We start from the raw sequence: 15,287 nt of genomic DNA, 5'->3' as shown, positions 1-15,287 counted from the left end.
GAGACATTTCAACCCATCGCTGTATTGAGGAGGAAAGTGAATTTCCTCTCCAGAAGCTGTGTCTCGCAACTGTGACTAATCTCACTCATGTATTGGTCATGTTGAATATTTCCCTTCCTCTCCAAACACGTTAACTAGCCAAACTCGCCGTACACATCCTGACAGAGCCGAGCTGTCCTCATGCAGTAGCTGTAAAACTAATGGCCGTGAATGTGAACATGGTCTCTGCCTTGCTCTGATGGCCATCCAGGTGTGCTTGATGAGCCATTGCTGTGATTATCAGCACGGTGCATTAGCACAGCTTGAAGCGCCTCAAGTAAATCATAGAGGAGAGGCGAGCATTTGTACTGCAGGTGGTCCCCAAACCACCTTAATGGGCTTCCACCTGCTGCTGGGTCACTGAACCGCCTGGAAAGCTCCTGCTCATGATGCTCTGGGTCTGTCAGAGGGAGCCAGCACTGTAGTCTGACTAAAATTAGGCACATTAGGAACACAAGTGTTTTGCCTCTTTTGGCATGTCGTTCATCATGTCTTCCATTCTGAGCCAGAATTCCCTATATGTTCACATTTGTGGTGTTTGGATTTATGTGTGCTCTTGTTTTTTCTCACACATGGGTACATGTTGTGCTTGTCTGTACACATGTGGTTTTCCCGTGTGACACAGTCAATGCAGATCTCCTCAGATGCACTTGTTCTAAGGCAACTCTGCTCTGTCCTGCCGCCGTCCTTTGTCACAGTTGTAGGAGGGATAATAAACCAGAACCTGTCACCTCTACTCTAACGTCCAATCTCCAAGGATCAACATGGGGCACTGGGCTTCTGCCATGTTTGGGCGGCTGCAGTTTTCACTCCACAGGGTGCCAGAGAATGAGTGCCCGTAGCATACACAAAAATAAGACGAGGCGAGGGGAAGGGACTGGTACAAATGTGCACTTTGAGAAAAGCCACAATGAGCACACTGTGGCCTCTTTGGCGGCACTTTCATCAACTCAGCAGTTAAATGCCTCTCTTTATTTAGCTCTCAGACTGTGCAGACTATCAATTGCACCATTAAGATAATCCTCAGCCACACTGAACAATGGAGCATTACCATTTATTTCTGGGTGCAGTCTACTACTTTGCGATTGCGATGTGCCCACACATTGATCTGCAGTCACATTAGCAGAATGAGGGTCAGATCAATGCTCTGGTCATATTTCCATCTAGTATGAGGTGCCAGACAGCGAATTAAAAGAGAAAGCTAGTGACTACAGAAGGGTTCAGTATATATTGGAAGTGTCATTTAAAAGAACTGTGCTACCACAGTAATAAGTGAGAAAATGAGAATCTGGTAAGTGTTCAAATGTATGTGTGTTTGAAGGTTTTCATTTCAAATAGCAAGAGAAGGAAGAATACAAGTTGGGAAGACGTGAGCAATATAGATGTTGAGCGAAGTAATGATGTTATACAGCTCATGTGTCCTTGCACAGCTGCAGAGTATATATAAAGATGTACCTTCCAGATACATCTTTATAAATACTTCTTGTTTTACTGCATTAGCCCGTACTCTGTGATGCATTAGCTGCCTTATTTCAGTTCCCTCCACTAATCTGAGCTGCAGCAAGCATCCCAAGTGTGCAAGTCAGCGAAGAAATTAAGACCTTGGCCAGTAACCTCAAACTTCACTGATCTCTTCCTGTACCCCATATGTCTGCTGTCACCCCCTGCCTCCCTGGCCCATTACTCAACACAGACTATTAGAAGGATAAAGCATTACAATACATTATGTAGCATGTTGCTTGACAAAAAGGGATTGACTGTGTTAATAATGGCCACTGATAAATGCCTCCATTGATACAGAGGATGTCCTTGGCTTAACTCAGCCTCCCTTCAGTTTCCGACGTCCTCCTGAACACTGCCTGGTCTGTGCTTCAGTGCATAGAGGCTCTCTGTGTATTTCAGCCAGCCATTACATTTGATGAAGATATCAAAGACAGAGCTGTTGTTCCTTTAATCAGAGAAAGTCAGGGTTAACCCGGCAGTGACCAGCATTAACTCAGTGCCTTCTAAAAATATGCAACAGGCAATCGCGATGACCCATCAGTAAAAGTGACCAGCAGAAGTGAATGCCCTTGTATTGCACTGGCATTTCTGTGTGCGGATTACACCTCAGGGCTTTGAAGTACAACTGGATAGTCAATTTGCTCAGCAACTTAGAAGCGGGAACTAGTGGGAGTGGGATGGCAACCCACAGCCTGTCCGATTAATTAGCGCAATTGGCATGAGTTCCCGCTCTGCCTGTGGGGCTGTGGGTGTGTTGCGCTGGCAGCAAACTGACGACCTCCATGTTGTGGCACGGCAATATGGCAGCATGTAGGACAAGAACTAGTGAAAAACAGCCAGGGTAGTCTGAGATGTAAGTGGCAATGACAAATTTACATATGTCAGTTTCTCCAAAAAAATACTGTTTAGCCTTCGGGCCTTTTCTAATGGTATCATTTATTTTTGTCTATCTTTGTTACTTTTTCTTTTTTACTTCAATCTTTCTCCCTCCCAGAGCCTATTGTTCGCGAAGTTTATATACTTGGAAGACCAATACAGATGTTAAAACGGTATTTTTCAGTTTCAATTTTAAGAAAACTAATAACTTACTGTTTGAAAATACTTCAATATGCCATCATGACTATTTATTTCTCTATGTTAAAGGTGGAGGGGTAGGTAATTTTGGAGAAACCAGCTCGAGCGCGCTAGAATTTGAAAATACACAGCCGGAACAAATCTGCCACTTCCTTACAGAGCCCCTCCTCCAACACACACGAACGCGCACATGACCAATGAGGGCACGAGATAAGTTTGTGCACAGATGGAAGGCTGACAGGCAGGTAGGCCATCCAGTTATTTTAGCCGGCCCGGCTAAAATGATTGGTCATGCTTTTTACAGTACTACGGCTTCCACAGATGAACTTTTTTTTTGTGGATTTTTTGTCAAAGCACTTCAGATATTCATTGCTATCGGGATGTTAAGAGCATTCCATGGAATATAACAAAAAGTGTATCTCGAGCCAGTTTCTCAAACTTACCTACCCCACCTTTAACTGTAACCCCACACAAACTAGTTAGCTACTGTCAGGGTAGTCGGAGATGTACAGTAAGTGGCAATGTCTATTGCTCTGTCTGAAATCAAATATTTCTCAACAAAACAAATGTACAAATGTCCTTTTCTCAAAAGAATACAGTTTTGTCTTCGGGGCTTTTCTAATGGTATTATATTTGTCTATCTTTGTTATTCAATTGTCTTTTGTTCCTTCTTCTTCAATCTTCCTCCCTCCCAGAGCCTATGCGTGCACTTCGGGGCCTCACGGCCGCAGATATGCAGTCCAGGCAGTTGTCCCTGCAGTGGGAGAATTTGGCGTTCAACCTGACACGCTGCCACACATACTCAGTGTCCCTGTGCTACCGCTACACCACGGCGGGGGGTGGAGGGGGCCACAACACCACGGTGCGTGAGTGCCTGGCAGTGGAACACAATGCCTCGCGCTTCATGCTGCGTGATCTGCCACCCTACCACGGCATCCATGTCCGTCTGTCACTGGCCAACCCAGAGGGGAAGAAAGAGGGCAGAGAGGTCACCTTCCAGACCGAGGAGGACAGTAAGTCTCTGAAGGAGGTTACAGAAAAGATAGTGAGGAAGCACAGGACAGGAAAACAAAAAATGGAAAATGTCGTTACAAAATGGTAAACTTTTTTAGAAAAATAATCACCCCTAACAATAATAAACTCTTAGTTACAGCACCACACATAGCCTAAACTAATGCAGATACAACATCTTGAATCTTACCTGCATTAAACGTTTTACGCCAAAACAGACAAAACATTATAACCTTCTTTGGTTAGGAGATATTGTAGCTCTATTGTATTCATTACTTTTCTTAATAAACTGGTAACTAAGTGTTTTTATCTTCCTTTTTTATTCAGAGCTTGACGTCTAAAATGTACCGGAATACCTCAAATGTTTAACTATTCTCATAGTAAATGTCAGACTAGAGACTGTACGTACCCGGGACTACCCATAACCTTAACTCTACTGTCATATAGGGTTTATTCTTTGATGGTTATTGTTTTAAAGTATTCTACTACATAAATTAACTGAACCACATGTGTACAAATTATACAGGTTCATATTTGAGTCACATTTGGTTTATATGTGGTGAATTTTATCAACATTTTCAAACATTCCCCAGCTCCTCTGTTTTTCTTCAACGAAACAGAGGGAGGGTGACCATCTGACTGAGGCTGAATCAGCATTACAAAAGGTCCATTTCATTTTCAGACGAAAATAACATAAAAGAGAAAACATTATATCTAAGTCCCTGGCAAGCCTGAGATAGGATTTTGTGCTTATTTCTTATCTCCTATTATTCCTTTGTGCCACAGCACATCGTCATCGTCGGCAGTTGAGGGAGAAATCAATTCAGCTGTGGAAAAAAAAATCAAAACAAACAAGATTTTCTAGAAAGAGATATACATTTTGCAGAGAAAGAGAGAAAACTATCAGGAGAGGAGTGAGGACAGGTTTTTTTTCTTTTCTGAAGTGATTAAAGATAAATATATATTTATATACAGTCTATGTCAATTATGAACCCTTTTTCAAAAGCCTTAATAAGCAACTCTGTCCTCCAGACTAGCTCAATTGAACAATAACAGTCGACTCAGCTGTTTGGCTCTTGTTTTAGCCCCAGGCCTGAATCTCACATTAAAGTCTTCCTCTGTACAACCATCACACACACCATGGGGACTGGGGCTACAGCTCAATTGGCCTAAAACACGTTTAAAAGAGTGTATTGTTGAATGTTCACTGCCATTCAGAAACATGTTTACCAGACATATTCATCAATGTGTTTCAACTAAACTTTCATATACAATGATAGAATCCTTCTTGGATTTGCTTGCTCTTGTCGGTGTTGTGGTTACATAATTGATGCAGATCATAAATTAACTGTGTCCTTATCTGATGTTCTGCTGCTTTGGGCTGTCTGAGAGTCTCATGTGGTGCATTGTGTTCTGAGCCGCGGTGACTTTCACTTCTGTGATATTGACAGGAGAGGCTCACTGTGGGATTAGCACTTCAATTTCCCAGACAAATGTTTGTTCTGACAATTTCTTATAGTTCCCGGAGGAATCGCGCCAGAGTCGCTCACCTTCACCCCGCTGGATGACATGATCTTCCTAAAGTGGGAGGAGCCTGTGGAGCCCAATGGCCTTATAACACAATATGAGGTGAGCCCAGAGAGACGCTCTGTCGAATTTCACTGTCCTGTAGCTCTCAAAATTGTTTATACAGCGTTAGCTTAATTGTTCGCTTAGTTTATATACTTGGAAGAGCAATACAGATGTTTAAAAGGTATTTTTCAGTTTCAATTTTACGAAAGGACACGCTTTTAGGATGAGGACTAACAACTTACAGTCTGAAAATACTTCACTATGCCATCATTTTCTCTATGTTAGCTTTTACCCCACACTAAATAGTTGGCTACTGTATTTCCCTTAAGCTATGTTTACTACTGTGAGTAATAAACAAGCCGGACAACTATATTTGAATCTAAACATACCTAACATTGAAGTAGTTATGCCAATAGGAACTTATAACTATAACTTTATAATATTTTGATATTCAAACAGCACGTACCAAGCTCTTTTAGTGATGAACACTTCTGTTCTCTCAATTTCTGAGCTCTTTTCTTCAAGTGCCACTGCAATGGGCACACTCAGGGGCGCCGCCAGAGATTTTGGGCCCCATGAAAATATATCATATTGGGCCCCACCACCAGGCACAGGCCACGCAAACCAAGCACAATTGCTGTAACCACACCTCCAGAACCCAACCGACTCATTTATGCTTTAAATAACTCTACCTGTACAGGCTTGCATCTATCTTGTAGTCCAATACTAACTGCACTATATTTACTGACACTGAGCTGTGAAAATATAACACTGTGCAGACTACAAATTCTACTGCAACATTCTGCTGCAGTATAATTCACTATTTTATATAAGACTAACATTCCTGACAATAGACCTCAATAGTCATCTTTTATGGTGTACATGCCTTTTTAATAACATTTTTGAATGGAACATTCATAAATCAAAATAAATATAACTTAAACACACATGACCACTTAAATTAAAATAAAGTGAACATTAACACCAATATTATCATTTATAAAATGCTATCACACAAAAAATAACATAAGCAGCAGATTTTCTAATTAAATATACATACCAACTACAAAATAAGCGGGTATTAAAGTGTAAATGAACAACAAAATGGAAATGGAAATGAAAACGCCTGATGGTGGTGCTAAATCAGAGCAAAACTGGGTGACATACTGTTGCTCTCTCTTGTCTTTCTCTCCTTTCTTTTCTTTTTTGAAAGCCTGACTTTGTTAGTCGTTGAGACATTCCTGCCTCACATGCTCTCACTCTGCTAGAAAATGCGGTGCTGCCGGTGCTGCACAGCGTTTGGAGGCAGGACCAAACCATTACATGTAAATAGAGGGGGGTGTACAGAGGCTTTGGATAATTAACTTTTCGAACAAAAAAAGTGAAATGAATCGTAAGTTTCGTGAGTACATCAGCAATATAATGTTATATTAATGTTAATTATTGATGATTGATGAAAGGTTACTTAAACATTTGTTCTTAATGTTCTACAATTTTTGGGGCCCCTGTCAGTCACGGGCCCTTAGAATCGTCATAACTTTTCACACCCTTACGGCGCCCCTGGGCACACTACAGACATGTGTTTAATCTCCAAACCACTCTGCTACATTTTATATTCTACCTCACCCAACCATTTAGTGCATGCTTGGATGGATTGCTAAACCTGTCTGTCAGGCACAGGCCCAGGGTCCCAAAGTAGCAGGGCCTGGCATAAACCGACAGCCTGTCACTCAAAAACACACCATCAAATGACCACAAAGAAACAATAGACCAAAAAAAAGGCAAAATGTCTACAAAGAGAAGCAAAACAAACTCAAACTCATTACAAAATCTGGCTTTTGATACTTTGTAGGTCAGGTGGTGGGGCATGTTGTGCCAAGGGGCCCATTGTGTTATAATCCACCCATGAGTGCATATTGCGCTATGCATATACAGTATGAGTGAAAATAGAAACGAAGCTCATATACGCTCTCTCTGACTTTGTCCACAAGGCCTAGCCCTTAAAACTGGTCTTATGCCTTTTAAAATAGAGCCCCATGTCATTAATAGATAACTCTGTGTCTGTTGGGCCTTATGTTCAGCCGTATAATGATTTTGGATCAGTGTGTGGTGATACATCAGTGGGCTTCCTACCTATCCTGGAGCCTTCTTTCCTTCGCCTCTCTGCAATGCCGCCTCAAGGATATTATTGAATAGGATTTTTGGTCTGACATATAAAGTGAAGGCTGCTCCGGATTTTTCTCCCTGTAATGTGTTGATCTCTCTCAGCTGGCATAGAACTCTTCTTACAGAGCTTTAGAAAGCCTCTCCATTTCTCACAGATTAAACCATTGACCACTCCGCCTGAGCTCATCGACCGCCATGCTGTCCTCACTGGTCCATGCACTGTCGGGCATCTTTTATGTCTGCTTTTGTAGAAGAAACACAGAGGTCTGTCTGTGTTTAGGCACTGTATGGCTCATAATTCTATCTTCACACTAAGCAGGCGTGAGCAGGCATTAAGCTCTTCTTATGATAATCAGCAAAGCCTTTGGTTTGTCTTGAGTGGCATCTTCAGGGTGCCTTGGGTGCGCATGCATGTATGTGTGTGAATATGAGCATAATACAGAATTTAGTGAGTGTGTGTCCATTCCCTCAATGAAGGAAACATTTTCACCCTTGTCTGATTAGAGTAAGGTCACCTCATTTAGCTCTCGTCTCTTTCCAAGAGCATAAGTGGAAACTCTCAAGGGTGCCGTGGAGGCAAATCACCTCTCAAGAAAAAACTTTATAAAATATTTTTAAGGACATTCATGAACAGCAATACTTAAGTATAAATACGAGGTAATTAATCTCATAAATACATAGCCCTATTGGTTTAAACTTTAAACACTTTAATTGACTTTTACCGTGTCGTGTCCTCAGGCCTTTAACGCATTACTTAGTCAGGAAATCGTGTACCACTCAAATTATTTTTTGTAAAAAGGAGGTTGTATGACTTTGATTCAACAGTGCCAATGCCAATCAAGTCCTATTCATCTAAAACTATGAACCCATTTTTAATCAGCACACATTGATTTGAAGAACAAAATTAATTTATGAGTGAAGTGAATCATATTAATCAAACATTAAAATGAATTCTTACCTCAAAGCCGTTAGATTCATGCTGATCTAAAGAGGGCATTAACTCAATTACTTGAAGTGTGTTAGCAGCTGCGATAATGAAGCATAAAATCAGTGCTGAGGTTTTATGATATGACCCTGACATCATCTTGTTTTCTACAGATAAGTTACCAGAGCATCGAATCGTCTGATCCTGGCATCAACGTCCCGGGACCCAGAAGAACTGTGTCCAAGCTGAAGAATGAGACCTACCACATGTTCTCCAACCTCCACCCGGGAACCACTTACCTCATTTCAGTTCGAGGCCGCACAATCAAGGGCTTTGGGCAGACTGCCCTCACTGAAATCACCACCAACATCTCAGGTATTAGCACCGCTAACTGAATGAGCATCTATGCATCTTGTGAGTAATCGAAAAAGCTTCGTAAAATTGTAAAACAGAAATGGAAACATGCAGCACTGATGCACCATGCCGGTACTACACTAGACTTCACCCACTGTGTGCTATAATTAGGTTCCAGGTTTTCTCTCTTTTGACTTCGGCAGCTTTCTTCTCTCAAAACTACTGCTCCCTTAGTGTTGGAGCTATTTTCCATTGCCTCTCCAAACTTGTGACTCGCTGTCATTTCGCAGTTCTCAAGACATAAATTAACTTGTAGGAAGCAGAGGAACACCACAGTGGGGACACTGCTGTGTATTATGTGTAAAATAAAGATGCAGTACATTCTTGGGACCAGAGTGTCACTTCCGAGACTCCCACAGCTTACTACTGGTGATAGATATCCAGCCTCAATGTTTCTATTTCCTCCTAATGATGCATTTGTGCTTGTTAAGGAATGGCATTACACCTCTTATCAACGCACAGCCACTCCCACCCTTTCTCGCCCGCACATTTACTCACTCGTTCCGTCTCTTTACAGAGAGGCACGGTTTGTTTAATTATAGATTTAGAGCACAATCACTGCTCACTGGCGGTATGTAAGACAGAGCTTTGGCATAAAGCCATACCGCAGAAAGAGTCCAAAAGTCTTTGCAGATCATCCTCAACCTCCTCCACTGGCCCACGGTGCAAAACATTCACTTACACTGAGCCTCTCTCAAATTTGCATTGACAGCTAGCAAACACTGAACACCTTCAACAGCTACTGCTGTCAGCATCTTCAAGCTATACCCACCGCAGAGTATCCAACCACACACATTGCCTCATTGGCTTACGTGCGTTCAGACGTGTGCGCCGCCTTAGCCGCTACAAAATCATCCTTCAAACAGACTCAATCTGGCAGGAGGCATCAAACCCTCTTTAAGTTATTTTAACCACAACGGACCTTTTAATGTCAACAAATGCACATTCAGTTTTCCTTTAATGCCTCACCTTAATTGACGTCAGCTCTTTTCTGCTGCAGTATTTGCAAACAGCTTTTTAATATGATAATCATTGATTCCTCATGAATAGTTTGCTCTCCTTCCTCCTTACTAATTGACTACTGATATTATGGAGAAATGTGCAGCCACATCTCTGGGGAGGAGCACGACTTTAGCCAAATCCTTTTAAATTAGCAACCTGTTTAATTCAGCGTCACACACATAACTTTTAATTGGACTTGTATCCAAGACAACTAGAAGGGAAACACTGTACTGACTATAAGATTATGGATACTTGGTTTATTAGGCACTGAGAAAAGGAGGGCTCTTGAAGGTCTGACAGTTTCACAAGGCATTGAAGGGCTGAAAACGTTTATGGGACAGCAAAGACTCTGTTTAAATTGAATTAAATGAAAACTGGGTAAGTCAATATGTGTGTTGTTGTGTGTGAACATGTTTCTGTGTACTCAGCTCCCACGTTTGACTACGGAGACATGCCTTCCCCCCTGAGTGAGACAGAGAGCACCATTACTGTCCTGCTGCGCCCAGCCCAAGGCAGAGGGGCCCCTGTCAGGTGGGAACATCTTCTCAGCTAGTACATCTTTTTTTAATACTAAACATGGATTATTAAAGGTGCACATCCCCTCTGTGTTACAGCACATACCAGGTGGTTGTTGAAGAGGAAATGGTGAAGAAAGTGAAGAGGGAGCTGGGGTTTCAGGAGTGTTTTCCACTGCCGATGTCCCATGGGGAGGCGCAGGCCCGAGGCACTCCTCACTACTACACAGCCGAGCTGCCGCCCAGCAGCATCCCAGAGGCCAGTCCCTTCACTGTGGGCGACAATCACACCTACAACGGCTACTGGAACAGTCCTTTGGACCCCCGCAAGAGCTACCTTGTCTACTTCCAGGCTATGAGCAACTTCAGAGGGGTGAGTGATTTTTAAAGGGGTGAGTTTGGACGTTTTTGAAGTGGGTTTGTATAATGTTTTCTTTACTATACAAAATCTGTTTACACACTAGATTTGGGTCAGCACACCTCCAGTTTAGAGACGTAAATAGAAGGCACAGCATGGCAGCAAAGCAATATACTTCAGTGGAAAGGGGTAACAACAAAACATATTTTAGCCACATTATTAATAGTTTGATGAGATCCGCCCGGAAATGCTAAAGGCTCTGGGTGTTGAGGGACTGTCATGGTTGACACGTCTCATCAACGTTGCGTGGAAGTCGGAAACAGTACCGAAGGAGTGGCAGACCGGGGTGGTGGTTCCCCTATTTAAAAAGGGGGATCAGAGGGTGTGTGCCAATTACAGAGGCATCACACTACTCAGCCTCCCCGGGAAAGTTTACTCTAAGGTACTCGAAAGGAGGGTCAGGCCGATTGTCGAACCTCAGATTGAGGAGGAACAATGCGGATTCCGTCCTGGTCGTGGAACGACGGATCAGCTTTTTACTCTCGCAAGGATCCTGGAGGGGGCCTGGGAGTACGCTTATCCGGTCTACATGTGTTTTGTAGACTTGGAGAAGGCGTATGACCGAGTTCCCAGGGAGGTACTGTGGGAGGTGCTGCGGGAGTATGGGGTGAGGGGGTCTCTACTCAGGGCCATCCAATCTCTGTACTCCCAAAGCGAGAGCTGTGTCCGGGTCCTCGGCAGTAAGTCGGACCCATTTCCGGTGAGGGTTGGCCTCCGCCAGGGCTGCGCTTTGTCACCAATCCTGTTTGTAATATACATGGATCGGATTTCGAGGCGTAGTCATGGGGGAGGGGGTCTGCAGTTCGGTGGACTAAGGATTGCACCACTGCTTTTTGCAGATGATGTGGTTCTAATGGCTTCATCGGTCTGCGACCTTCAGCACTCACTGGATCGGTTCGCAACCGAGTGTGAAGCGGCTGGGATGAGGATCAGCACCTCCAAATCTGAGGCCATGGTTCTCAGCAGGAAACCGATGGACTGTCCACTCCAGGTAGGGAATGAGTCCTTACCCCAAGTGAAGGAGTTCAAGTATCTCGGGGTCTTGTTCTCGAGTGAGGGAACAATGGAGCGTGAGATGGGCCGGAGAATCGGAGCAGCGGGAGCGGTACTGCAGTCGCTTTACCGCACCGTTGTGACGAAAAGGGAGCTGAGCCAGAAGGCAAAGCTCTCGGTCTTCCGGGCCATTTTCGTTCCTACCCTCACCTATGGTCATGAAGGATGGGTCATGACCGAAAGAACGAGATCGCGGATACAAGCGGCCGAGATGGGTTTTCTCCGCAGGGTGGCTGGTGTCTCCCTTAGGGATAAGGTGAGAAGTTCGGTCATCAGGGAGGGACTCGGAGTTGAGCCGCTCCTCCTTCGCGTCGAAAGGAGCCAGTTGAGGTGGTTCGGGCACCTAGTTAGGATGCCACCTGGGCGCCTCCCTAGGGAGGTGTTCCAGGCACGTCCAGCTGGGAAGAGACCAAGGGGTAGACCTAGGACCAGGTGGAGGGATTATATCTCTTCGCTGGCCTGGGAGCGCCTTGGGATCCCCCAGTCAGAGCTGGTTGATGTCGCCAGGGAAAAGAAAGTTTGGGGCTCTCTGCTGGAACTGCTACCCCCGCGACCCGACCACGGATAAGCGGGAGAAGATGGATGGATGGATGGATTAATATTTTGAGTCCGACTCCATTGACAAAAACATTTTAACTTGCAGAAGGAGCTGGCTCGGTGAGTCAGTTTATTTGTGTAATTGTCTGATTTTTTTATGTTTTACATTCATAGTCACAATAATACAACCAAAAGGAAATTATTGAGGCAGCGGTAGCACAGAAACCTTTATGTTCTGAAAGGTAAAATCATGTTTTTGTCAATGGAGTCTTGTTGCTTTGAAGAGAATATACTGTAGATAAAAACAGTGTAGCTTCCCCCATGGAAAAGCTGCCTGCCTTAAGATATTCTAAATATAACACGCACTTAAACTGATATTGTTTTCTTAAGTGGGTCTTTCTTTCAGATGACTACAAAATGTCTACAGCAGTACATTGCTTTGCTCCCATTTCAGTCCATCTGGGGATGTGCCAACTGACATCTATAGTAGGAAAATACACTGACAGTGTATGGAGTACCTCATACAACCCAAAACAAATCAAATCCAAACTATCATTGTAATTTCCAACAATGACTTCATGAGCTAGCTGTACCCATTAGAGTTCAGAATAATGATGAGTCTTGTTAATGAGTATCTGTATTTACCAATGCTTTGGTTGTCTCCAGGACAGTTGGCATTGTCTGGGCTCACAACCCTTGAAAAGAGCAGTTGTGCTGTGAATGGGGTTGTTATATGATAACACATTGAGCTGGCAGTGTAACTTTCTGGAGATGATGTACGTTGATATTCAACAGCTTGGATTATATGCAAACTAAGCATGTCCTAAACTGAACATTACTTGCATGCATTAGTAGAGCTGGAATTACTCAGGTTCAACAAGGGTCCTTACTTCATTTAACTTGATTTGGGTTTTATTTTCTAAGCTCTTCATCTGTCCTGTTTTTTTCTCCTGTTTATCGTGTTCTCTTTCAATGGCTCTTACTCGAATGTCCTTATATTTTACTATTTCGTTATACACATAATCAGCTGAGTATTTTTTTAAATAGAAAGTAAATTTAGACCAAGGTAAACCAGGCTTAGAGCTTTTATCTTAGCATTTCTGTCCACACAACAAAAACTCTTTGTGCATTCTTGTTGTAAACCCCTTTAGAAAGCAGTTTGTTATTTTACACTGTTGTGTTTCCATCGATATCACTGCACAAGGCCCTCCATTCCCCATTCATACCCAGAGGACGCCACATTACCCTCCCAAATTCCATTACAGGGAGAGATGCTACCTGGGTGAGGCAATTACTTAAAGATAATTGGACACAGGTGCAGATGATCAGAGGTAGAAAGCTGCTGCCTTAATATCCACAGACAGTGGCAATGGAGCTGAGAACTGTTGCCGTGGGTTACGCAGCCTTGTGTGAACACCATCTGGGAATAGAAACATGGAAGCTGGGTTACTGGTGTTTGGCTTTCCATGTCCTGTTAGTGGTTAAAATCCCTTGAACACCAGTAGGATATTTTTCCAACCCAGTGGAGAAACACACGGATGTAGTGCAGTGTGAGCACTTCACACAACTAGGCTACTAAGCATGGGATTAGATAGGGGAGGCATGGCTTTACCAGCGGATGGGATTAGGTTTTGTTTTGTCTGGCATGGGGCCAGCATCCATGACCCACAATGAGTGGAGACACAGAGCCAAATCACACAGCCAGCACTGTCCCGGTCTCTCAGACACTGCTGCCTTCGCCTGGACATACAGTAGCAGTCACTGTCTAAATCTGGGCATCAGTCCTGTGTTTGTGCTGCAGTGCTGCAACAATTCTTCTTGATTAAGTACATTGAGGGCAGGAACCAGTGTTTAATGGCTGCACAAGATGTTTTCAATCCCAAAAATGTCCTGCAAACACATAATTACAGATTCTGCTTTACAGTTGCAAGAAAAAGTATGTGAACCCTTTGGATTCTCCACACATAGCGTTGTGTGTTCCTTCCAAACAACTCAACTTTGGTTTCATCTGTCCACAGAATATGTTGCCAGTAGTGCTGTGGAACATCCAGGTGCTCTTTTGCAAACTTCAAACGTGCAGCAATGTTTTTTCTGGACAGCAGTGGCTTCCTCCGTGGTGTCCTCCCATGAACTCCATTCTTGTTCAGTGTTTTACGTATCGTAGATTCGTCAACAGAGATGTTAGCATGTGCCAGAGATTTCTTTAAGTCTCTAGCTGACACTCTAGGATTTTTCTTCACCTCATTGAGCATTCTGCGCTGTGCTCTTGCAGTCATCTTTACAGGACGGCCACTCCTAGGGAGAGTAGCAACAGTGCTGAACTTTCTCCATTTATAGACAACTTGTCTTACCGTGGACTGATGAACATCAAGGCTTTTAGAGATACTTTTGTAACCCTTTCCAGCTTTATGCAAGTCAACAATTCTTAATGGTAGGTCTTCTGAGAGCTCTTTTGTGCGAGGCATGGTTCACATCTGGCAATGCTTCTTAAGAATAGAAAATTCAAAACTGGTGTGTATTTTTTATAGGGCAGGCCAGCTTTAACCAACACCTCCAATCTCGTCTCATTGATTCGACTCCAGGTTGGCTGACTCCTGACTCCAATTAGAAGTCTTTAGCCTAGGGGTTCACCCTGCACTGTGAATGTTTACATGGTGTGTTCAATAAAAACATATAATTGTTTGTGTGGTATTAGTTTAAGCAGACTGTGTTTGTCTATTGTTGTGACTTAGATGAAGATCAGAACACATTTTATGACCAACTTATGCAGAAATCCAGGTAATTCCAAAGGGTTCACTTTTTTCTTGCAACTGTATGTCAGGATCAGTGTTTCGGACTCAATGCCAGGTCTTGTGACTTGGTGCAATGAAGTGCAATCAATGTTGCTTTATTTTTTAAAGGGACGTCAGCTTAAATGCTTTTGATTTGGCTCAATTCCGTTGAGCACAGTTGAGGGGCTATGGCAACAAGAACAGACACATGACAAAGTGCTAATTACATCGAGAAAGATAACATTAAAGAGCACAACACAGCAGCAATTAAGCTAACAGACCAACAA

The 15,287-nt window shown here is 43.3% G+C and overlaps 1 protein-coding gene across 4 annotated transcripts in view; it reads left to right on the top strand.

The window, feature by feature from the left end:
* LOC117553933 (receptor-type tyrosine-protein phosphatase U) overlaps positions 1-15,287 on the top strand; it is a 171,534-nt gene that overhangs the window by 113,347 nt on the left and 42,900 nt on the right. For all 4 annotated transcript variants that reach the window (XM_034228070.1, XM_034228069.1, XM_034228068.1 and 1 more), the window contains exons 8-12: positions 3,312-3,629; positions 5,147-5,256; positions 8,464-8,665; positions 10,135-10,237; positions 10,321-10,594. In XM_034228070.1, the coding sequence (XP_034083961.1) occupies positions 3,312-3,629; positions 5,147-5,256; positions 8,464-8,665; positions 10,135-10,237; positions 10,321-10,594 (1,007 nt within the window). The remainder of the gene's footprint in view (positions 1-3,311; positions 3,630-5,146; positions 5,257-8,463; positions 8,666-10,134; positions 10,238-10,320; positions 10,595-15,287) is intronic.

The sequence above is a fragment of the Gymnodraco acuticeps genome, unplaced genomic scaffold (assembly GCF_902827175.1).
Source record: "Gymnodraco acuticeps unplaced genomic scaffold, fGymAcu1.1, whole genome shotgun sequence".
Classification (NCBI taxonomy): Eukaryota; Metazoa; Chordata; class Actinopteri; order Perciformes; family Bathydraconidae; genus Gymnodraco; species Gymnodraco acuticeps.
The sequence above is the reverse complement of the archived record's forward strand: the minus strand, read 5'-3'. Positions and strand labels throughout refer to the sequence as shown.